Raw genomic sequence first — 22623 nt, forward strand, 5'->3', positions numbered from 1 at the left:
ACTGACTTGAGTCTCCTGGTTTTCATTCTACTCTGTAGTTAACTGTGGCCTGGGGAACTACATGGCTCTTCTGAGTCCATTTCCCTGTCTGCAAAGCACAACTGTACGTCTGTCCACTCCCCAGGATTTGGAAGTTTCAGATGACAGGATATACCTGATGCTTTCCTCTTCAGTGCATCTCAGCTCTGTAGACCACAGAGGTTCTGATCAGCAGGCCTGGGACCAGTGTACTTATTGCTCCACCAGTGATTGTTGGGGCGGGAAGGGAACGCTAGGTAAACACACAGTGCGCTGCCAGTGGTCTGTCCTCTCTCTCTTGGCATTCCTCACTTGGTTCTTTGCCCAGTGTGAAGAAGGCTTTGAAATAACAGCCTGTGTGTTAATTCAGTTTGTTTGAAGAACTCTAAAGCTCAGAGTGTCAAGAAAGTCATAAGATAAACTTTCCTGAGAAGTTTTGTCTGAAAGCCTGATTTGTGTGCTCACGTAAGCAGGTGTAAAATTTCTGAAAGACTTTTGGCAGTTGGGTAGGGAGACTGACTGACAGCCTTCAGCTGTACCCTGCTTCTCTTCTAGCTCGTAGTCCCATCACACCCACAAACTCTTGTTAGGTTTTGCTCCAAGATCATTTTATTATTCTCAGTGTATTTTTCGATTGTGGGAAAATACAAAATAAACAGAAGTATAATGAATCCACTTTATAACACACTCATAACACAACCCAAATATTTTTGTTTAGAGTATGAAGCAGAGAATTGCTCAAGGAAGTAAACACTTAATGTCACCTAAGGCTTTACAAAGAATATAGAAGAGTAAGCTCAGCCTCTATATGCCACTTTCAAATTGTTGTAAAAATTTGCCCTGATAAGTTCGCTGTGAGAATCCTTAGTGCAGTGAAAGAGTTCGATAGCTTTTAAGAGGAGCCATATTCAATGACTTGCGTTTCTCCAGGAGAATGAGTCCTCGTTTGTCATATGTACTGAAGTCCCTGGCTGTTTTGGGGGTATTGGTGCCAGGCCACTGGGCTGTAGATGGAGGACCTGTCACCTCGGCCGTCCTGACTAGACTAGCATGGACCTCCCTATCCCTCCCACCCCCCTACCCCGTTCCCAGAGAGAACACAACCAGCAGGCAGTAGCCCCGTTTCACGCTGTGTAGTGACCAGAGGCCACCTGGCCCTCAACCTCCCAGGCCATCCCTGAATGCCACAGCCAGGTGCCTGGCACTGTCCCCTGGTCTCATGAGGGCTTCCCCTGAAGGTCATCCGCTCTTGCCTGCATGCCCACCTCCTCCCTTTCTCCTGGACTTTCTGATGTGTTTTGAGGCAAGGTCTTGTTGTGTAAGTCAGTCTGGCCTTGAATTCACTATGTAGTCAGGGCTGACCTTGATTTAGTGATCCTCCTGTCTCGAACTCCCAGGTTCTGGGGTTGTGGTGAATTCAGTGGTCCTCCTTTCTTAGGCTCCCGGGTGCTGGGGTTGCGGTGAATTCCGTGGTCCTCCTGTCTCAGGCTCCTGTCCTGGGTGCTGTGGTTACAGTGAATTCCGTGGTCCTCCTATCTCAGGCTCTGGGTGCTGGGGTTGTGTTGTGCCCCACTATGTCTTAGGAGGCCCACAGTCTGGTAATGATCCATCAACATACCATAGTAATTAGGGTACTTTTTTCCCCCTTAAGTCTTTCAAAATCCTGTGATGGACAGATTATCACTCCATTTTCTTGGTCAGAAATCTGAGGCCCAGAAGAGATTAAGAAGTCACTTGCTCTAGATCCCCAAACTAGTGACTGGTACAGCCACCTGGGCTTATGAGTCACAGCACCCGTGACCAGTTGGTTCTGCCCCTCCCCTCCCGTTAGTGTGGGATATTGGCAGATTGTGCTCTTGTTGGGAGGCTAGGCCGCTGTCATCTTGAGGGGTCTGGGACAGAGGCAGGTGAGTGCTGGGATCGTGATCCAGCCCTGGGCGTCAGAATCGGGGCTGCACACTTCCCGCCACCTCCAGTCTCCTAATGGGTGTGGGGTAGACAATGCGAGTGAGAAATGAACTGTGATTGTGCTGAGAGCAGGGGTGTGAGCACAGGAGGGGCTGTGCAGGGCAGGCTTAACCGCTGCGGCAGTGGCTGTCACCAGTGGCTTCTTTGGGTGGGTAAGGGTTGGACTTGGCCTCTCACTTGCTAGGGCAGGTGCTCTACCATTTGGGCCACAACACCTTTTTTTTGGCCTTGGTTATTTTTCAGTGTTTTACATTTTTGCTCAGAGCCAGCCTCAGAATGCAAACCTCTTACCTACATCTCCCAAGTAGCCACGATTGCACTTGTGAATTCCTGTGCCTGGTTTGTTGGCTCAAATGGGATCTCGTCTAACTTTTGCCCAGGCTGGACTGAGCTGTGGAGTCTCTGGCCCGTGGCTTGCTCACAGGTTTTTGTGTCTCCCCAGCTTGCAGATCTGGACCGCTGCCAGCTATACCTGCAAGTGTTCGCCCAGCTCGCCACCCTCCATGTGAAGGTGGGGTGGAAAAGGGGCAATCCCATCTGCAGAATTGTTCCTCCTCTGGAGAACGCCTGCATTCGCCATCTTCAGGAGATGGACGGTGGACAGGTAAGCTGCCCGTGGCTTTGTCAGGGTATGTGGAGCACATTATGTTGCCACACAATACCTTGAAACAATAGTGCACGTTTGTGGAAGTGCTATGTTCAGACACTGCAAGCACTGAGGTGCCTGGCACAGCATACAGCAGCATGTGGAGATCCCACGCACCGTCATGTAGACACAGACAGACTGCCCATGCGGCCCTCTGCAGGACCTTCTCATGAGCCCGACACCAGTGCCCTCTCTGTGCAGCCCTCAGACGCAGCTTTCGTCCTCATCACCCACCACCCTTCCTCTCGGTGCCACAGTGCTCTGTGCTGCTCCCGGAACCACTGGGGGACATGGAGGCCCTTACCACAGCCCTCCCACCCACTTTTCTCATTGAGCCTCTGTCCTACAGGCCCCACCAGGAGGGCGCTGGCCCTACCGGGCTCCGCAAGACCATGGAGCCCCTCCACAGTGCTCCCTGATCACGGGAGGCTCTGTTTTCTTGCAGGTCCTTACTTCCTTACTCTGTTCTTCCCACCTAGGTTAGCAGGGTTGACTTCCATTTTCCTTGTGTTGGTGTGTGTGCATGTGTGCTGCCAGAGCTGTGTCAAGGTTCTGTCTAGGTTCTGCCTTGGTTGCCTCTAGGTTCTGCCTGGGCTGTGTTCTGCTGTCTCTTGCCCTCCTCTGCTTCTGTCTTCACAGTGACCTGTGGTTCTCTACTTTATGTGTGGAGTCTGGGCACAGCATGCCTGCACTTGGTGGGGAGCTCCTGCTAGGATTTGCACCCAGCTCTTTAGGCCCCAGCTCCATCTCACCCTCCGAGCTTGTGACTGCCAAGAGTACACCCAGCTGGGTGAAGACTTGTTTCTAACCCAGAGCCTTCTTTTCTAAACATGCCTCAGTTCTAGGGCAGTATGAACTAGAAGAGGCTGCTCTCTGAACTGCATGAGCTCTAGGGACTAGTCTGTGGTGCTAGTTCTTATCCCACTTGAAATCCAGTGTGTAGAGTGAACGGCGTGGCGTGTGTCTGGTTTCCTTGTCTCCCCCACGCTCCGTAGCTGGTGGAGGAGGGGGATACTGGACTGTCAGGTCCCCACCGTGCAGACGTGGTCTGCAGGAAAGCATCTCTCTCTGTCCTCTCAGGAGCCCATGCTCGCTCGTCAGATCCAGAGAGCGGTGAGCATGGCTGCCCTGGCCGCTGTCTGTAAGGCTGCTAACCAGCAGCCTGCACTCCGGCCGGAGTCCCTCGGTCCTGGGCCTGTGGACAGGTTCCTTTCTGCTCTTCCGCTTAACCAGACACTGCAAAAGCCTTGCGTGGAGGAGCAGAACAGCACATGCCCCCTAGGAGGCGGCAGGTGGGTGAGGGGCTTCCCTGTGGCAAGGTTGGAAGCCCTGTGGTTTGGTCTTGTTTTGGGTTTTGTCATTGCCTCGCAGAGTCTGGGAGGCGGGGTTCTCTGGGATGGGAGCACGATGGCATGCTGTTGTCCAAAGCCTGCTGGCCTGAGCTACATTTGTCAGGTGAAAGCTCCCAGTCGCTGGGTAGCTGGAAAAACGGTTTATGTATTAGTAGGTAGAACGTGGTTTTCCATTCTAGAGACAGGAAATCACCAAAGCAGGGGCTGGCATCTGCTCGGCCCTATTCACCTCCTGGTGGGGAGACACGGGCAGCAGGTGCAGTGGACAGGAGAGGGGCAGCCTGGCGGGCACCAGCCCACTCCTGTGGGCACTTACCCAGCCTCCAGCCCATTCCTGTGGCTGCCATACCTAGCCCCTCCAGAGCAAGAACTCATGGCACTGCCCCAGACCTGCCCCTCTCACCAACCCCTTCCTAGCACTGCCTGCCCAGGAGTGAAGCCCCATGTAGGCCTTGCTGAGGCAGACCAGGCAGACCGCAGCACTTTCCTCTTTCTTAGCGTGCTGTGTATGAAGGAAGGGGAGACAAATGTGGGTGAGTATGGCATAAACAATTCACTTTTTATTTCAGTTGTTCTGAGGAATTCCCTTTATCATCACAAGGATGGGGGAAGATAGTCGCACAGTTTATCCATGACCAGTGGGTCTGCCTCTCCTTCCTGCTCAAGAATCACCACACCCTCATACCTGCCTCAGAATGCGATGTACCAGAGCCCTCTCTCCCCGCTGTCCAGATGCCAGCTGGGACGCTGCGGGCTGCACTGGATGCGCTGGCGGTCCTGCCTGCCGACCAAGTCTTGCCTGTGTTCTCCTGTATGAAGATGTTAGTTCCCAGGGTGAGCGTGCTGAGTGCAGGCTGGCGCCTGGCACCTTGGGGAAGGGGGATTCCTGGCATGGAACCAGCACCTCCTGCTCTCCTTGCAGCTCCTGACCTCCGCTGAAGCGCTCTGTGCAGAGTCCTTCGACGTGGCTTGGAAGGTTACGTCGTCTTCAAGCAACACTCAGCTGACCTTCTGGCCTAACTTGAAAGCTTTTGTTCAGTTCGTGTTTGATGACAAAGTTCTTACTGCTGCTGCGAAAGTCAAGGGCCGGGCTTACTTGAGGGTAAAGGAGGTGAGTGCCCTTGCTCACACATGTGACTGTGGTCAGCAGCCAAGAGGTGGCCTTGGTGAGGGGCTGCTGCCTGCGCTGTTCAGTCGCCCGTTCATGCTGGAGGGCATGGAAGGGGGGCATGCACGGGAGCCTCTCACATACCCACACCAGCATGTTTGGTTCTTGCGGTGTCAAAAACCATGAGTTGCTGCTTGGCACCTGTGAATTGGCAACTCTGAGTGCAGTTGGCAGCCATGTGCAAACCTGGGTTTCCTCCTGTGGGATCATGGTGTCTGCATGGAGCGGGACTATGGTGCCCCTGTGCGTGTAGCAGGACCAGTGTCCCCAGAGACTGCACACACCCCTTGCCTGTGCCCTATGAAGCTGGGCTTCATGATTTTTCTTACATGGAGAAAATATTCAAGGTCAGCCCTCCATATTGACAGATTCAAACAGAAAATCGCATGTGAAAAATGTTTTGTATTCCCTAAACAGTGGGTAATGACTTCTCTAGGCATAGAAAATCATCTTGAGGAGGTTGGAAGTATGAGAAAGGGACTGTGCATGTGTGAAGGCAGCATGTAAATATGCTACGTTACCTGAGACTTGAGTTCCTGGATCCACAGCCCCTACCATGGACCCCTCCCTCAGGAGCCTTACCTGGGGGCTTTCACCTCCTGGGCCAGATGGGGAGGTGGAGGTCCAGTCACTCCTCCCACTAACCCTGCTGCACCGCCTCTCAGACCCCTACCTGCCCCAGGTACCTAGAGACCTGTCCTGCCTGCCTGAGGGAGACAGAGAAAACCAAGATGTAGCACAGCATGTCCTATTTCCACCCTGCTGCCTCGGCCCTTGCATAGCTTGTGAAATTCTAGGTGAATATCCACTGTAAATACATCAGTAACATTGTACTTAATGGCACTACTAAGAATTAAAAAAAAAAAAAATCCATGCTTAGCTGCACGCCAGTGGCTCATGCTTGTAATCTTAGCTACTCAGGAGGCTGAGATCTTAGGACCATGGTTCAAAGCCAGCCCTCGCAAGAAAGTCTGTGACACACATCTCCAGTGAACCACCAGAAAACCAGAAGTGGTACTGTGGCTCAAGTGGTGTAGTGTTGAGCTGAAGGGCTGAGGGACAGTGCCCAAGCCCAGAGTTCAAGCCCCAGGACTGACAAAAAAAAAAAAATCTCTGCTCTGAATATTGATCGTCTTTGCAAAGTTGTGCTCAGTAATGAATCTTACTTTTTTTTTTTTTTTTGTCGGTCATGGGGCTTGAACTCTGGGCCTGGGCGTTGTCCCTCAGCTCTTCAGCTCAAGGCAAGCGCTCTACCACTTGAGCTACAGTGCCACTTCTGGTTTTCTAGTGGTTTATTGGAGATAGGAGTCTCACGGTCTTTCCTGCCCGGACTGGCTTTGAACCGCGATTCTCAGATCTCAGCCTCCTGAGTAGCTAGGATTATAGGCGTGAGCCACCGGCGCCTGGCTGAATTTTACATTTTTAGACCACTTATAGTCACATTGAAACTGTCATTTGAAGCCATTTGAACTGTTTTTACCAGCATGGAAGTTTTTTGAAAAACTACATTGGTCAAAGGATGACATGATCACTGTACTTATTCTAGATCATGCACAAGGTCATTGAAATATCAGCTGTGAAAACAGGCGTTTTCAATGTGCTGATAACTCATTGCTGCCGTTCTTGGGCTCTGTTGGCTGCCAGTGCGTCCCGAGGATCTCTGTTGGTGGCCAAGAGTTACTGCGAGCTTGTCCTGGAGGCTTGCGTGTTTGGACCTGTGTTCCGCCGAGATCAAAGGTGAGGTGCTAGTATTACAGTTGTCCCCCTTGGTAAGGGTGGTGTCTTCTCTTTGTGAGCCCTTCAGTGAGAAGGGCATCAAATATTAGTTAATTTAACATTGGGATATTCATTGTTTTCTTTCCATACTGATGCTTTTTCATGTTTTTTTAAAATGTAAAGACTTATTCAGGATGTCCAGACATTCATAGAAAGCCTGGGACCGGGCTGTGCGGCCAATGTCGTCATGGAAAGGTAAGTGTGGCGTGGCAGTGCTCCCTGTGCCTGGCTGCACCCCTGTATCTGTGTGGGAGAGAGGCTCCAGTTCCGACATCACATGGCAGACACTCTGCACTTGTCAGACCTAAGCAGTGTTCACTGGTGACATCTGCAACTACAGCAAACCTTCAAAAGCATATTAAGTAAGAATTATATTCCTTGATAATACCTTTCCTTCATCTCTTTTCACTACTAAAATTGAATGAACCCAAAAAAAGAATGCACCAGGTGTGGTCTGTGTACACACCTGGAATCCCAGGTACTTGGGAGGTGGAGATAGTCAGATCTCAGTTCAAGGCTGGCCCGAGCAAAAGCTCGAAACATTACCTAAAAAGCAAACTACAAATGCGGAAGGATTGGGGCATGGCTCCAGGGCACTGGGTTAGCGATGCTGAGGCCGAGTTTAACCTAAGTACAAAACAAAATGTCGTGCAAGGTCCCGTATAAATAAGGCTCTGGCTCTGGAGACCTGAATCCCTACCCTCTTCCTTGGGGAGGAGCTCAGCTCAGGCACTTTGTTCCTCAGTCCCTCTATGGGCTGCAGAGTGCACTATGCAGCACTGACATTCAATAACGAACCATGTGCTGCACATGCATATAGCCTCTCCTTGTAGGTAGGCTCTATAGTGTTTGTTTCCCTGCCTGTCCTGACCTGGGGCTTGAACTCAGGTCCTGGTCTCTGTCCCTGAGCTTTTTTGCTCAAGGTTGGCACTCAACCACTTGAGCCATATCTCTCCTTCACACTTTCTGGTGGTTAATTGGAGATAAGAGTCATGGACTTTTCCAGTCCAGGCTGGCTTCGAACCACAATTCTCAGATCTCATCCTACTGAGTAGGTGGGACTATAATAAGCCACCAGCACCTGGCGGTTTTTGACAAGCTGTAAGGTTTGACTTTGAGGATAGCTTTTTTTTTTTTTTTTTGCTTTTGGTGCTTGTCTAATAATGTTTAGCTCAAGTTTTATTTTTTCATCTCAATTTCAAAAGTTGTGTGTGTGTGTTACAAAGAAGATAAAATGAATATTCTGGGCTTAGTGTTTAGGATATTGTATTACTATGTATTCCTGTCACAAAAGCACTTCTTATTCTGAGAATGTGAAATTCTCTGAAATTCATTTAATCTATGCTTAATTCTCATTGTTAATTGTGGGGTGTTTTCTTCTTTTGGCTGTTGCAATAAAATTGACAATTTTTTATTGTTATTATAGAAGTGATGTACAGAGAGGTTACAGTTACATAAGTCAAGAGTACATTTGTTTTTGGACAATGGCACCCCTTTCTTTGAAAAGTGACATTTTGTAGTGGCTGCTTGCCAGAAACTTCAATTTCTGCTGGACAGATGTTCGTAGCTAGATCAAAACATTTCTTTGCATTGTCAGAGTTGAAATAGTAATTGATTGGGTGGGAGAGGGTGCTCATAGGGAGGGCGTTTGGGAGGAGCATGGAGCTCAGTATGCACCTCCAGCCCCCTAGCAGGGTGGAACTTGGTCTGCATCCCCAGCCCCCTAGCAAGCAGAGCTCTGCCTGTCTTCTCTGAGCAGTCCTGGAGCTGGGGTCAGAGACCTGGGCAAGTTTGTGCATTTGCTGCCCACATTCTCCTGTTGTGGGGTTCCTGTCTTCTGCAGTCCTACATCCAGAATTCCTGTGAAGTGTGATCTGGTTAGTGGTAGACTGTGTGTGTGTGTGGGGGGGGGGTTCTGTATTTTGAAACTGGTAATCAGTGTGTTTTTTCTTTCTACAATGTACTAACATAGTTTATAATTTTGTATTTTTAGCACCAGAAGAGAAGACTGTTATGTGAGAATTTGTGCTGTCAAATTCTTATGTTTATTGGATGGCTCCAACATTTCCCACAGGTCATTTATGGAAGAGCTTGTAATCAAGCTATTGGATAAAGTAAATATGCTTTGTTTTAAATTACTTTTGCTTTTAAGAAGTCATTGTCCAGAGCTTGCTTTTTATGTTGCTAGAACCTGTCAGAAGAAAACATGAATTTGCTGTTCTATATTTTCAGTTATGTCTTAGCAGTAACTGTCTACAGTGTCAGATCCTTACAGTTTTGTGTAAGAACTTTAACAGGGCTGACTTCAAACCCCAGTGCTAACAAAACCCAAAAAGTAATAAATCTGGAAGGGTTGGGAAATGGCAGTGTGAGGAGCTGCCCTCTGTAGTCTGGGACTGAGAGCAGCCCACCTGGGGCTTTGCTGCCTGCTGTGCCATACCATGTGTCAATCCCATAAGTGTACTGTCGTGGAAGGCTTAAGGATGGTGCTCCCCATTCAGAGGCAACGGGCAACTAGATTTCTTTGAGCCTGCTGAATCATTTATAAAGGACATTATGCTGTCTGAAGAGTGTTCCCTTTAGTAGGACTTGAAGCTGAGCCTTGAAGGCAGGGTTAAGGTGCTGCTACCTGGAGTTTGGAGGTGGCACTGCGCCGCCCACTTGGTGTCTTCCTTCTGCCTGTCAGATTACAAAGGGTATTGCAACCAAATAGGATGGGGCATACATGGGAAGTCCCTGTGTTGTCTTCCCGCCGTATCTCTCCCTCACCGCCCCCCCCCCAATCCCAAGCTTAGGGCTTGGTGTTCTGAAAGATTTTCAAAGTCATCATTCTTTATCTTTTACTCCTGTGTGAGTGGAGAGGAGGCCTCTGTGCCTTCACTTCACTGTGGTGTTCACTTTGTTCTCACTAGTCATGAATGAGAGTTTAACCCAGCCCCCCTCCCTGTAGGATGAGCTGGTGTCCACGTCCAGAACTCGGTACTATGAGAACTCATTGCAGCACCGGGTGAAGAACCGCATATGGCAGACACTGCTTGTCCTTCTCCCCAGACTGGACCAGGTAGGAGTCATCCTCCTCACACTTTTGGCATATCTCTTCATATAAGTCAACCATGCCATCCAAATTCACATGCTGTCTTAAAAGTAAGAGAGTATTCTGCTTAAAAAATTAGTTTTGTGCTTGCCATGGGGTTACTGAGATGTTTTGAGGACACTGAGCTGGCATTATAGGATGGTTTACGTGGTTTCACTTCAGCTAATATTCACTGAAATCAGTTAAAAATATCACTAACAATGCATGAATTTTGCTTTTCTTAGAACTTCTTGAGTGGAATTATTGACAAGATTTTCCAGGCTGGCTTCACCAACAACCAGGCTTCCATAAAATACTCTGTGGAATGGATTATCATATTGCTGCTCCATACATTCCCTCAGTTTCTTCAAAAGTTCTGGGATTGCTTTTCATCTGTAAGTAAAGAAATGGTTGTATTGTTTTGGACTGGGGAATGGTTTTGACTGTGTCACTTTAGTAGATGTTCTTGGCTCCTGGTCTGCCTGTGTGTTTAACGGAGCCTTACCCTGCTGTCTTGGACCATGCATCCTTGCGCCCTGCCCACTTGCCTTGTATTTGCCTCTGTGCCTTTACTCATCTTGCTGTCTTTCTCCTGTTCCCTCCCCACTGGGCCCCCTCATCCCCTCCAGTCACCCCATGGGCTCCCTGAGGAAGCCACAGCCAGGAGATGCACGGGGCTCTTGTGCACTTTGTTGTGTCTGCACTGCTGGGTGCTTCGTGGACCCCCACTGACTGAGGGGAGCACCTCCTCCTGCTTGCTTTGGTCCCTGCAGATCATGGTTGCCTTAGTCGGGCTGCCTCCCACCCCCGCCTTCTCAGAATCCAGCCCTGGGCCTCAGAAAGTGGCTCGAATTCTTGTCTATCAACTCCTCTTTCAGGGTGAAGAAAAACTGAAAACAAGCGTTTGTACATTTTTATCTGTCCTGTCACATTTGGGCATCATCATTCAGAATATTCCAGAAAAGGTAAGTTTGGAATGTGCAGGGTGTTCGTTATATTTTTTGTGATTTGTTTTTCCTCTCTTCTGGCCATGATGCATCTCTGACACAAACATTCGGTGACATCAGCACTGCCTGCGTGTCAGTCTGCCCGAGTTTGTGGACTCGTGGGTTCACCATGTCCTGCACGTGGTACTGGGATCTTCAGGACTTGTCTTACTGGGCTTAGTGGTGGGGAGCGGTCTGGAGAGGACACTTCCTCCCCTGGAGGTGACAGGAGGCCTGGGCCCGAGGGGTGGGTGAGCAACCGGGCCGCGCCTAAGGGAAGTGTGGCCCAGGCAAGAGTTCCGGGAAGTGTGGCCCAGGCAAGAGTTCCCCCGGCAGAGCCAGGGCCGGGGCACAGCACAGGAGGCCGGCTGGTGCACTGCCTCAGGACAGGCATCCTCTCGCCTCCGTGCTCAGGCTGGCCTCCCTCCCCATTAGGGAGTAGATGGATCATTGGAAGGACAAATCCATGCTGTCAAACCGTGCAGATTGAAAGTAGTGTAGGTGAAATGCCGTGCTTGGCCCTTGGGGCGCAGCAAAGGTCCTGAGTGGTAGGTAGGCACTGGTGAAGAGGTCACATGTGTGCTGCAGAGCTCTCTGAAGGGCCCTCCCGTCCATCCTCTAGGCTTCAGGGACCAGGGTTCCAGGAGGGGACCCAGGGACACTGCCTCACTGTCTGTGGCCCCATCACCGCTGACAAGGACAGGAGCTCATAATCAAGGAAGAGGGTGGGGTGGGTCTTGCGTGGTGACCTTGAGATGACCACAAGGTCACCAAAAGCTGGGTCTCTCCGGGACATTGCTAACGCTGGCAGCCCAGGGTTGGCACTGAGAGATGGAGGAGGTTGGCACTGGCTCCGCTCAGGCTTGTCCAAGGGGCTGACCCAGGAGTGCTGCGAAGAGGCTCAGACCTGAGAGCCAGTCTGCAGGAGGGAGCATGGGAGCCCTCCGCCTCGTCAGCAGGCTGGCTGTCGCTGTCGCAGCCCGTGGTTGGATCCATCTTGGTCCTTGGTGACACAGAGCCACTTTCTCTCCAGAAGCCCGCGCTTCGGCAGGCCCTTGCCGTCGCCCTGCAGTGGTGTCTCAGCCACAACTTCAGCGTCCGGCTGTATGCACTGGTTGCCCTCAAGAAAGTCTGGCAGCTGTGTCAAGCGATGGGCGTGGAGGAGTGTGCCGCGTGGACCTCAGTGATCGAGCGCAGCCTCAGCCAGGCAGAAAGCTTGCATGCTGCAGGGTAGGGATGCCCCAGCCTGGAGGAGTGAGGAGAGGATGGAGGAGTAAGGGGATGCTGGCCTCTCTCCTTCCTGGGCGTCACTGTGCCACGGGCCAGCCCAATGCCAGCCGCTGTCTTTGGGGTGCAGATTTGTCACCTTCCTGCTCTCTGCCCCCCGTGACCTGTTGTTAATCTGCCCCTCCCCGTTCCCACGATGACTGCTGGCTCATTTGCAGCCTCTTCGTGCTGCAGCAGGTACTCTCTGCCCCTGGCACCACCGGCTCCCTGAGCTGCTCTGCTCCTGTCATTGGCCACACCACTTCCACTGATGCCTTTTCTCCTCTGGAAGGTTCCTACACACTTATCCAGGAGCTCTGTTCTAAGCAAGCAGAGGCTGCCAGAGGGTTTTGTGCAGTCTCATGGTGTGGGATGCCCACCCTGTGCAAGCTGCCCCTACCCCCAACCCCTCCTCCCCCAAGCCTCTGCTGCCACCTGAACATGCCTTCCTGTCTACAAGGCATTGTCTCCTACTGCTTCTTATTATGTTAATCGCCTCTCAGGGCTGCTGGAGTTTGTGAATTTGAGAATCACATGAATCAATGTCAGATGTTTTTCTCAAGGGGCTCACACAAGCAGCGTGTGTTTGTACATACAGACAGGTAGGGAGTGGATGAGTGTGCATGCACACACACAAATGAGCATACCAGGCCTCGGGCTTGAACCCAGGGTCTGGGCGCTATCCCCCGAGATTTTTTTTGCTCAGGGCTACTGCTCTAACACTTGTGCCACAGCTCCATTTCTAGCATGTTTGGTACTTAATTGAAGATAAGTCTCACAGGCTTTTACTGTCTTTGAACCATGATCCTCAGATCTCAGCTTTCTGAGTAGCTAGGACTACAGGCCTGAACAACCAGCACCTGGCTTAGTGACTTCTATAATGGCTTTCCCTCTTGGACATAGAGCTCATCTGACAGGCGGAGCTAGGGACTCCTCCCCAAAGTTTTCCTGGTGTTGGCAGGCCACAGGCTATATCTGCATCTGCATCTGCATCCCCCTCACTGGGTTTTAGTTTCATGCCCTGCCAGATAGCTGAGGGAAAGGCTTGCTGAGTTACTGGCTTTTGTGTCTTCAAAACAGTTACTTAATTTCATTTTTCGACTTTGAGTTTCACTTCAAGATGTGAACTTTTTGTGGTTGGGGACTGTGAGGCCCCATAGAGGCCTCCCTGCAGGTGGGGCCTGGGAGGTTGGAGGCTGGGTTTGTCCACAGTTCTTACAAAAGTAAAAATAGTGAAATATTGAAGATGTGTGGATATTAGAGACAGGTACAAGCCTAGGGTGAACATCTCTGGAAATGGGGCAGTACCTCATTAGGATGAGAGATTGCGTCCTCCTGCCCAGAGCCCCCACCTCAGCCCAGCTGTCCCTCTGTCCGTCCATCCACAGGAATGCCAGGAGGAACTGGCAGCGCATCCAGGAGCACTTCTTCTTTGCACGGTTCCACCCGCTGGAGGACTATTGTCTGGAGGTAGGCAAGTGGAGGTCGTGTACAGAGTCTCCTGGAGTCCTTGACCCCAGACTTCCCTCCTCCCCCACTGCCCAGAGTCCATGGCCAGCCCCCACCCTCCACCCCCTACATTCCCAGAGCATTGTAAAGTTTTTGGCGAATTTTGTCAAAGTGGTTTCTCACTCCTAAGCACAAAGTTGGCTAGTCATTTCCACTTGGTATTTCTCTGTCAGTGTCTGTAAACCAGAAGGGAAGATTTAACTAACAGACCGGATTGTACAGAACCTTTGTAAAGGGGAGATTTTGTTGTATTGAAGCCCACTGTCAACGGACAGATCGGCCCTTTGTTTATTGGCACATTAGGATCTGGGTGATAAAAATAATGTGGCCAATAACAGCACCTCACCAGCCATAACAGTGTTTATATGACTGAGAGCCGTAACCCTTACTACACCTGATACAAGTTAATTCAGTGTGCACTCACTGAAGTGTGCATGAAGCATAGTGCTTCCTTTCTCACCTCTAGTCACAACAGGCTGCATTTGATCCAGAACTTTTCTGTAAAGAACTTGCACAAAAGCAAGGCTGTGTGCACTTGCACCTGGCGCACTCCTAGTTTATCCTCCTGTCCCCCCACAAGTTTAGTTCATTTTCAACGTAGTATCTGTGAGTACTGCTGCTACATTTTTGTTCATCCTTTGTCTCTCCCAAAGACAGATAATGAACTAACAAGACAAAAAGAAAACAAGAAAGAAAAAACCTCATTTCCATTTCCTGGAGTCTATTTTGAAATGTTTTATATGATCAGAGTTTGTGTTTTGTTCTTGCCAACTGTGCTTCGGTTGGCTCAGACTCCCAGTCTTCCTCCAAGTGGCTGGGATTATAGGTGTGCACTTTCAAGCCCTCCCAGCTTCTCGTGCTGTTTAATCTTGTTTTATCCTTCCATTAAAAATGAGAGAGTTGAGCTGGAAACAATGGCTCATGCCTATAATCCTAGCTACTGAGGAGGCTCAGATCTAAGGATTGTGGTTCAAAGCCAGCCAAGGCAAGAAAATGTCTGTGGCCCTGAGTTCAAGTCCAGGATCTCACACACACACAGAGCCAGAAAAGGTTACATGGCTCACCCAGTCACAGGGCAAATCGTAAAATTAAGCAAGAACTCAGATTCTGAGTTTTCGGGGTGGTGAGAGGAGCTTGAATGTGAGTGCTCATTGTTCATGGAGATATCTGGTAGTCTGGCGGTGGGCAAGTTTCTTTTAACCCAAATGTGTCCCTCACTAGAAAACGACACATTCCCCTGAGGAGTGAGCTTTAGTATATTAGCACAGTGGGGTGTTCCATAAAGTCAAGGTGTCCGTGTAGACCCCCGGGGTTCTCGGGACTCCCTGAATGAATCCTCTAGTTTCTTAGAAAGTTGATGAGGAGTGGGTACGAGGGGGCACATGTAAGGGAGTGGATGCCATGGGTTGGAAAGAGTCCATTCATAATCATAATTAGCTTGCACCTCATGGTCAGCACAATTCTCTTTGCAGACCATATTTTACACCCTCCCCCGGCTGTCAGGCATGGTGGAAGAGGAGTGGCTATCCCTTGCCAAATTTTGTAGCTTCCCAGACGTGCCTTCCGATGCAGGCTCCCAGTGGTACCTCTCCCGGACTCTGCTCCAGGATCTAAGTCCAGGAGACTGCTCTCAGCAGGATGCAGGTGAGACGCTCCACTTCAGCGATTTCAGTGACCTAGAACGGTGTTGGTAATTTCACTTTAGCACTGACCTGGACGTGCTGCCTCTGCGTAGAGAGGGGGCAGAAGAGCTCACTGCGTGACTTGGAGCAGGACTTTTAGTTGTGAGTTAACTTTGCTGCAGAAAGCTTCACAGGGTTGAATCTGCTCTACATAAAACTAACTTCTTCCAATAGGATTATCAATTAGTATTTGTTCTGCTAGGTAGATACGTAACTTACAAGTTCTTTGAAGGGCCAGACTGACACCTGCATGTCCTCAGGAGCAGAGCGGAGCTCTTGGTCGCCATCGTCTCTCTGCCTCCATCTCCATCCCCACCTCTGCCTGTCCTGTGCTGTTAACCCTCCCCCTCCTTCCCTTTTTCTTTGGGAGCCCTGGAGGCTTTGCTCGTTAGGCTGGTATTCTACCACTTCACCCATGCTTCTAAGCCATTTGAAGATTAAAAATTATTGTTAAAAATGACACATTGGAACCCAAGTAAAGCTCTTCTGTTAAAATTCAATTAAGTCTCATTGAGTTGGGCATGGTAGTGCATGTCTGTAATCTCAGTTATATTGGAGACAGAGATTGGGAGGCCAGTGTAGGCAAAAACCCAAGACCTGAAGTTGTGGTTCAAGTAGTAGAGCACCTGCCTAGCAGACATGAGGCCCCGAGTTCAAAGTAATACTTTTCCCCAAAGAAGTCATCTTGTTCTGAGCCACTAAACTTTCGTGCACATTGGTGCTGCTTCCCTTCCCTGCCAGGCTCTCCAGCTGGTGAGGACAGCCAAGTGGAGGGGACCAATGTGCAGAAGAAGATCATCCCATGGAGACTGAGCGCCCTGGACGCAGAGCTGGAAGTTGAGGCCCAGGACCGAGCTGCCCGGCTTGGGAAGGCTGTGGGTAGACTGATTGTGGTAGCCTCGCTCATTGACAAGCCCACCAACTTAGGAGGTGAAGTGGTAGTCTCCAGGCAGCTTGTTGTTTCCCTTCCATCACTCTTTCTGGCTGTGCCCATGCCTCGCCCTCTGGAGAGCTGCAGGGAGAGGGGACACAGCCAACCTTGCGTGGGTGGGTGCCCGGGGTGACACGGCTGTTTTGGGCAGGGCTGTGCAGGACCTGCGAGGTGTTCGGGGCTGAGGTGCTAGTGGTGGGCAGCCTCCAGTGTGTCCACGACAAGCAGTTTCAACACCTCAGCGTATCGGCAGAACAGTGGCTTCCTCTCCTGGAGGTGGGTAGGAAAAGCTTCACTAAATTGTTTGTGACAATACTTGGCGTGGTGCTATCTTTCTAGACCAGGCCTTCTGTAATAATTTTAAGGATTCAGCTTTTTTCTTCTTGCTAGTACTGGGGGTTTGAACTCAGGATCTTGAGTTTACTTGGCTAATGTTCTACTTGAGCCACACCTCCAGTCTGGCATTTGCTGGTTATTTTGGAGATGAAATCTGTTTAGATTTTTCTGTCTGGGCTAGCAGTGAGTTGCAGTTCTCTAGATCTCCTGAATAGCTAGATTACAGGTCTGAGCCAGCAGCACCTGGCTGAGTCAGCCTTCGGTAAATTAAAAATACACTACAGGGCTGGCAGAGTGGCTCACCTGCCTGGGAAGTGCAAATCCCAGTACTGCCCCAAAAGTACAGTTTCACTTTGTTCTCGGGTTCTTACATTTCTCTTGTATTTTTAGAAACCATCAATCATGTAGCTCTTTTTAAGATAGTAAAATGTGTGCTATTATACCTCTATTTAGGCATGATTCTTAGAAATCTTTGATGTTGAGGGAAGTTCTTTTGAATAACATTTAGTTCTTGTTTAACCAGTTTAGTTTCTGTTGTCACTGCCCTGGTCTTAGTCCAAGCACAGCTGTCATGGAAGGGCTTCATTAACATGCCTCTCCTTTCACACCACTGCCAAGGTGAAGCCAGCACAGCTGGTTGATTATCTGCAGCAGAAAAAGTCAGAAGGCTACACCATCATTGGAGTGGAGCAGACAGCCCAAAGCTCAGGCCTCGACCAGTACTACTTCCCCGAGAAGTCGCTGCTCCTGTTAGGGTGAGGCACTTCCCGGGGCCTGTCCCATGGTGAGACTCCATGTCCTGTGGTCACCCAGACCAGATGGCCGTTAGTGGAATCTGAAAATCTGTGACACTGGTGGGAGACCCCTGGTTCTCCTCAGTTCACCAGCAGGCTGCTCCGGTGACAGCCAGGCACGTCAGCCTCTTGCTCTCACCTCTGGAGCTTAGCTACTTCACCTATCACGCTGGTTCTCATTAAAACCTTCCAAGAATAGAAGGGAAGACATTAGCCTGTGGTGTGAGGGAATTGACGGCTTCTTCTTCTACAGAAATGAACGGGAAGGGATCCCGGCCAGGCTGATCCAGCAGCTGGACGTGTGTGTGGAGATCCCGCAGCAGGGTGTGGTCCGGTCCCTGAACGTGCACGTGAGCGCGGCGCTGCTGATCTGGGAGTACACACGGCAATGGGCAAGGCAGGCCGGGCACGCCTCTCCTGCCCCAGCGCAGAGCACCAGCTGAGACCGGACTCAGTCTGAGGACCGAATACCAAAGCCTTTCTCGTGCCTTAATTTACCTGTGCCAGTCACCCTTTTGGGTGTCAGTCCTGTGGCCAAACTCAGGGCCTGGGCACTGTCCCTGAGCTTTTCTGCTCAAGGCTAGAGCTCTACCACTCGACAAGTAGAGTTCTACCACAGCTCTACTTCTGGGTTTTTGGTGGTGAGTCTCAGACTTTCCTGCCCAGGCTTGCTTTGAACCTCAGTCCTTCTGTCTCAGCCTCCTGAGTGGCTAGGATTATAAGCATAAGCCACTGGTGCCTGTTCTACCTTTTAATAACACTTAGCAAACTTGGAATGCCTTTTTAGTAGAAATTTTAACTGTAAGTAAACGTTTTTTAAAAAAATGTGTCCTTCCTACAAACTAGTTTTGGGCAGACAGCTTTTACCCTGAGGGTCCAAGTTAGCAGGGAGGTCCTGAGTGGCTCTCTCAGGGGTCAGCTGTCTCTGGCCCACACTGGTCAGGTCTGGCTACAGGGCCCAGCTCCATGCTCTGCACTCTAATTCTCATCCTGGAAAATCATTTGGCAAAGTGCCAAGCCGGCTCCCTATAAGGGTTAACGCTCAATTCTAAAGTCATGAAATTTCTCCTACACCTGTGCTCACGAGGGGTCTGATAACAAATACTACCTGTAATACACACGCAAAGGACCGGAACTGCTCTTGCACCTCATTCTTCAAATAGACCCAGGATGCCAGGTGTGTGTCCACCATCTGCAGTTAGCAGTGCCACTCAGCCCAGTCACACAGGGGAGGGAAAGCACCCATTACAGGGAAAGGTAGCAAGGTACTTGGGGTGTCTCAAGACTACCACAGTAATTAGTTGCTATTTTAGGGGAGATCCTTGGGACAGATAGAATTCACTGACTTAGGCTTTGTTCTCTGGCTTTCCCATGTGCGGGCACCAGCTATAATAGTGGTGTTCTAATGGTGATACCCCACCTCACTCATTTCCTCTACACTTGCAAGAATTCTAATGGAAAGAAGACATGTCCTCATCCATCATTTTAGTCGGGCATGATTTCCTAGCACCTCTCTACATTACACAGTGATGCTCCAAGCTCATCCTGCATTCTTCTACTAGGAGCCTTGCTAGATGCCACGAGCTGGAGCTGTATGGCTCTCTGCTGCTGCAGTCACTGCAGGCCCTGTGCACACACGGGGTGAGGAGTCCTCACGTCTGTCCCCTCCACCCATGTACGCCTGTCCACATGGGGTTCTGACACAGTTCTGTCTAACGCCAATCCAGCACCACTGTTTTTGTTTAAATGCAAACTCCAGCGTACATGACAACCAACTTAGTGTCTAAGTGTCAACTACAAATATTTGCCTAATTCTTGTTCCCATTCCAGAAAAGGGAAATGATTGTTTTTATAACAGGCTTTAATTTTTTTTCTTAAATTTCTTACTAGATGACGATTAAGCATATTTATTATCCCTCAGTTCATTTGAAAGATGGGCATCTTTCTGTTCCTTGGTGATCTCAGTTCCCGAGTGCCTTACAAAGATCGCAGCGCTGACAGGAATCGAGTCGTGTGACCACTGCTCCAGAATTGGCACCACAGCTCTGAATGAGCAGAAAGAATCATTTCAGTCCCCATGGGAAGTTCACGTTGAAGTTGGTGTTGAAGGCTGGAATTCACCTGCTTCAAATTTTTCCTTAAACTTCAAATAGTCTCTTCTTTTATCAAAATATTTGATCTATTGAGACAAGATTGGACAGCAGGGTGAACTATGTGCAGCATAGATAAGCAGAAGCACAAACTTAAGTTCCTTGGTGTAAATTACGAATAGAAGTGATTTGTGTTCTGGAGCTGCAGGGGCCGCAGATGGGAGCCCAGCCCCAGCTGGCCCTCCTACGCCTCCAGTGAACCTGAGGACCAGACTTGTGCGCACACAGGCCTGCCTGTAAGCTAAGTCCACAGAGCTGGGACAGGGAAGCAGACTTCAGATCTAGACACCCAGCTGTTCATGGTCAACACATAATTTATCACTGTGACATCTCTGGTGTCTGTCCCACCCAGAACTCACACAGGAGGACAGACACAGATCTCTGGTATCCATGGATGCATAAATCCAAGAAGACTGCCAATGGGGAAAACCATGAAGCTCAGGATGTACAGCCATTACTCAAGTTGACCTATACCATCCATACACACAGGTGTGAGCATCCACAACTTGAGAGACAGCATGCTGTAGTCTCCATTGCTGTCAACAACTACAGCCATGAATATTGCTCACCAAAATCCAGATCTTATTTCATTCATGTTCCTTTATTTTGAATACTGCAGATGACTTGCTTTTCCCACAATGCCACCCAACTTCTAGAGTGACACCTTTCGCTGTATCTCAACACATTCAGTTTTACCTTGCTATGGAGGTGCCATGTGGGAGGCAAACTTTTTCCAAAATTAAGGGCAAGGAAATGCTCAGTGGATCATACAATTTTAATGTGTTGATAAGTGTTTATATACTTAAAATTATATGTAGGGTTAATTCATGGTAAAACCAGAATATTAAACACTTTTATTTTTACTTATATCCTATTATCCTAGGGAATTGGAAAAAAAATAGTGTATCTTCATATAAAATCCTAGAAGTAGCAAATCAAAGCCAAGCAAGATGTATATGTGCTAGCCACCGCACTGTTGTAGCGTCTCTAATCTGAGCGCCTCACACACAAGGCAAGGGAGGTGCTACACATCTGCACTAGGGACCAGAGCACTAGTTTGTAACACCTGGTAATACTCAGGCTCTAGTCCTTGGCTCTTTCAGTAGGGCTTGGAGAAAAGACAACTTGGGCTGCTGAGATGGTCAGGCCAGGGGCCATGGGAAATGGTGTAGTCAGCATTCTCCCCAGGGCATGCTGTACCCATCCTCCTCTGAATCACTGCTGCTCTTTCTTTTTGCCAAATTCAGCACCTCATACTTGCTCTGCATTGCTTACTTGGCCTATCTGCTCTACCACTTGCCTCTAGCTGCACCTCTAGCCTTGCTTTTTACAAGTTATTTCATTCAGTAAGAATGAAACATTATCAGAAGATCTAAGGGACATTCATAGAGGGGCAGCCTGAACGCCAATGACTTGAAGAATGAGATTTATGACTATGAAATTCAATCTTTAACTTGATGGAACTTCAACTTAGGACCTGAGATCCACTTCTCAGCCCAGAACTGGCCAGGACCTCTTTCTACACAACTATGCATTACTCTAAGGCTGTCAGAACAGTGAGAGCCCCAACCTTCCCTTAAATCCTGTAACACTCAGTGGGAGACCCTCTGTCCCTCTACTGTGTGATCTTCCTGATGACAACTTATTCATCAATCTCAGTGACAGCTGTCACATGAAGGTGCGCACCGTGCCCTCATCTTTGCAGCACCTCTAATTGCTTAGTCGACAACTCGAGGTCCTTCCCACACTGGGTTTGGGCTCTGCAGGTGTGCTCCTCAGCCTCCTATACCTGTCCACTCACTGTGCACTGGCTGGCTTTCCCCGCAGTACACCACACAGGTCCTCAACCCTTCTCATCTGATTACTGTTCACACAGCACTGTCAGAGACCTATTTGTGACACGTAAGTCCCTTCACTGCCTCATCTTGGTCAATGGTTTTGCTTACCTGAGGCCTGGCTCCTATTGCAGAACTATACCCAACAGGACTAAGTGAAAACAAGGGTGGGTGGAGCCCAGCACCTGCTATCACAGGCATGCACCCCTATTCCTCACACTGCTACTATGTCCCTGGACCAACTCCAGCCTTTACAGTGTGGCATCTGGGCAAGGATTCCAGGAAGTTGTTACTGGAGAAAACACTGCCTGGAATGGTAGGAACAGGGCCCCAGAGCCCCAGGTGTGTGAGGAGAGGGAGGGGGAGGGGGAGGGTATGAGAAGGATGGGAATGTGGGATGGAGTGTGAGGGGGTATGGGGAATATGGGGGTACAGGAAGGTATGGGGGAACAGCAGGGGTACGGGAAGGTGTGGGGGGACAGCAGGGGGGGCTGGAAGGTGTGGGGGGACGGCAGGAAGGCTGGAAGGTATGGGGACGGCAGGGATGCGGGAAGGTGTGGGGGGGACGCTAGGAGGGCGGGAAGGTGTGGGGGGACGTCGGGGGGCTGGAAGGGGCGGCGGACGCTAGGAGGGCGGGAAGGTGTGGGGACGGCAGGGGAGGGGGCCGCGCCGTCACACACCAGCTTGGGCCAGCAATTCGCAGGTCGCCGTCCCCACCCCGTCCCGGGCGGCGGGCTCCCGGCCCCCGGCCCGCGCCGCCCCTCGAGGGCCTGGACGTACCCACTGCGGCGGGCAGCTAGCCTCGAAGGAGCTCCTCAGCGCCCGGCAGCGGGCAGCGTCCTCGGCGTTCTCGTCCAGGCAGCGCCAGTAGCGGTCGCGGGCTCCCCAGCACGCCTGCCGCTCCTTCATGGTCGGGGCCGCCATTCCCGCGGGGCCGCGCCGGGCACGTCCGCTTCGACCCCGGCGGAGGAGCTGCGGCCGACCCGCCCGCCCCGACGACGCGCGCCGCCGCCACCGACCCCGCCGGGAAAGCCGCACGGCGAGACGGCTGGGATGGACCCTTCCGGGACACCGTTCTCCGGGCCGCGAAGACGAGACTTCCGGCCCCGTCCTCACATATCCGGGCGACTTCC

The 22623-nt window shown here is 50.5% G+C and overlaps 2 protein-coding genes across 5 annotated transcripts in view; one reads left to right on the plus strand and one right to left on the minus strand.

Annotated features, from left to right (window-relative positions):
* Tarbp1 (TAR (HIV-1) RNA binding protein 1) overlaps positions 1-18337 on the plus strand; it is a 37953-nt gene extending 19616 nt beyond the window's left edge. Inside the window, exons 14-30 of one of the 4 annotated variants that reach the window (XM_069998116.1) lie at positions 2429-2590; positions 3713-3924; positions 4554-4818; positions 4907-5095; positions 6699-6889; positions 7052-7123; positions 8922-9042; positions 9879-9989; positions 10247-10396; positions 10880-10966; positions 12021-12217; positions 13642-13723; positions 15235-15406; positions 16186-16374; positions 16527-16651; positions 17330-17466; positions 17759-18337. In XM_069998116.1, coding sequence (XP_069854217.1) covers positions 2429-2590; positions 3713-3924; positions 4554-4818; positions 4907-5095; positions 6699-6889; positions 7052-7123; positions 8922-9042; positions 9879-9989; positions 10247-10396; positions 10880-10966; positions 12021-12217; positions 13642-13723; positions 15235-15406; positions 16186-16374; positions 16527-16651; positions 17330-17466; positions 17759-17948 — 2652 coding nt within the window. In that variant the 3' untranslated portion in view covers positions 17949-18337. Of the gene's footprint in view, positions 1-2428; positions 2591-3712; positions 3925-4553; positions 4819-4906; positions 5096-6698; positions 6890-7051; positions 7124-8921; positions 9043-9878; positions 9990-10246; positions 10397-10879; positions 10967-12020; positions 12218-13641; positions 13724-15234; positions 15407-16185; positions 16375-16526; positions 16652-17329; positions 17467-17758 lie in introns of those variants that run through there. The other 3 variants (XM_069998117.1, XM_069998119.1, XM_069998120.1) reach the window with 3 other exon arrangements.
* A 1011-nt stretch (positions 18338-19348) lies between these two features.
* Positions 19349-22623, minus strand: Coa6 (cytochrome c oxidase assembly factor 6). Its single transcript, XM_069998121.1, has 2 exons — positions 22271-22623; positions 19349-19684 (listed from the first exon to the last, which is right to left on the minus strand). The coding sequence occupies exons 1-2, from the start codon at positions 22412-22414 to the stop codon at positions 19592-19594; spliced, it is 237 nt and encodes a 78-aa protein (XP_069854222.1). The 5' UTR covers positions 22415-22623; the 3' UTR covers positions 19349-19591.

This window comes from Dipodomys merriami, unplaced genomic scaffold (assembly GCF_024711535.1).
Source record: "Dipodomys merriami isolate MVZ:Mamm:240054 unplaced genomic scaffold, mDipMer1.0.p SCAF_51, whole genome shotgun sequence".
NCBI lineage: Eukaryota > Metazoa > Chordata > Mammalia > Rodentia > Heteromyidae > Dipodomys > Dipodomys merriami.

Coding starts and splice junctions, on each gene's coding strand:
- Coa6 (XM_069998121.1), bottom strand. CDS start 22,414: ATGGCGGCCCCGACCATGAAGGAGCGGCAGGCGTGCTGGGGAGCCCGC. Junction 19,685..22,270: donor CTAGCTGCCCGCCGCAGTGG/GTACGTCCAGGC, acceptor TTGTCTCAATAG/ATCAAATATTTTGATAAAAG.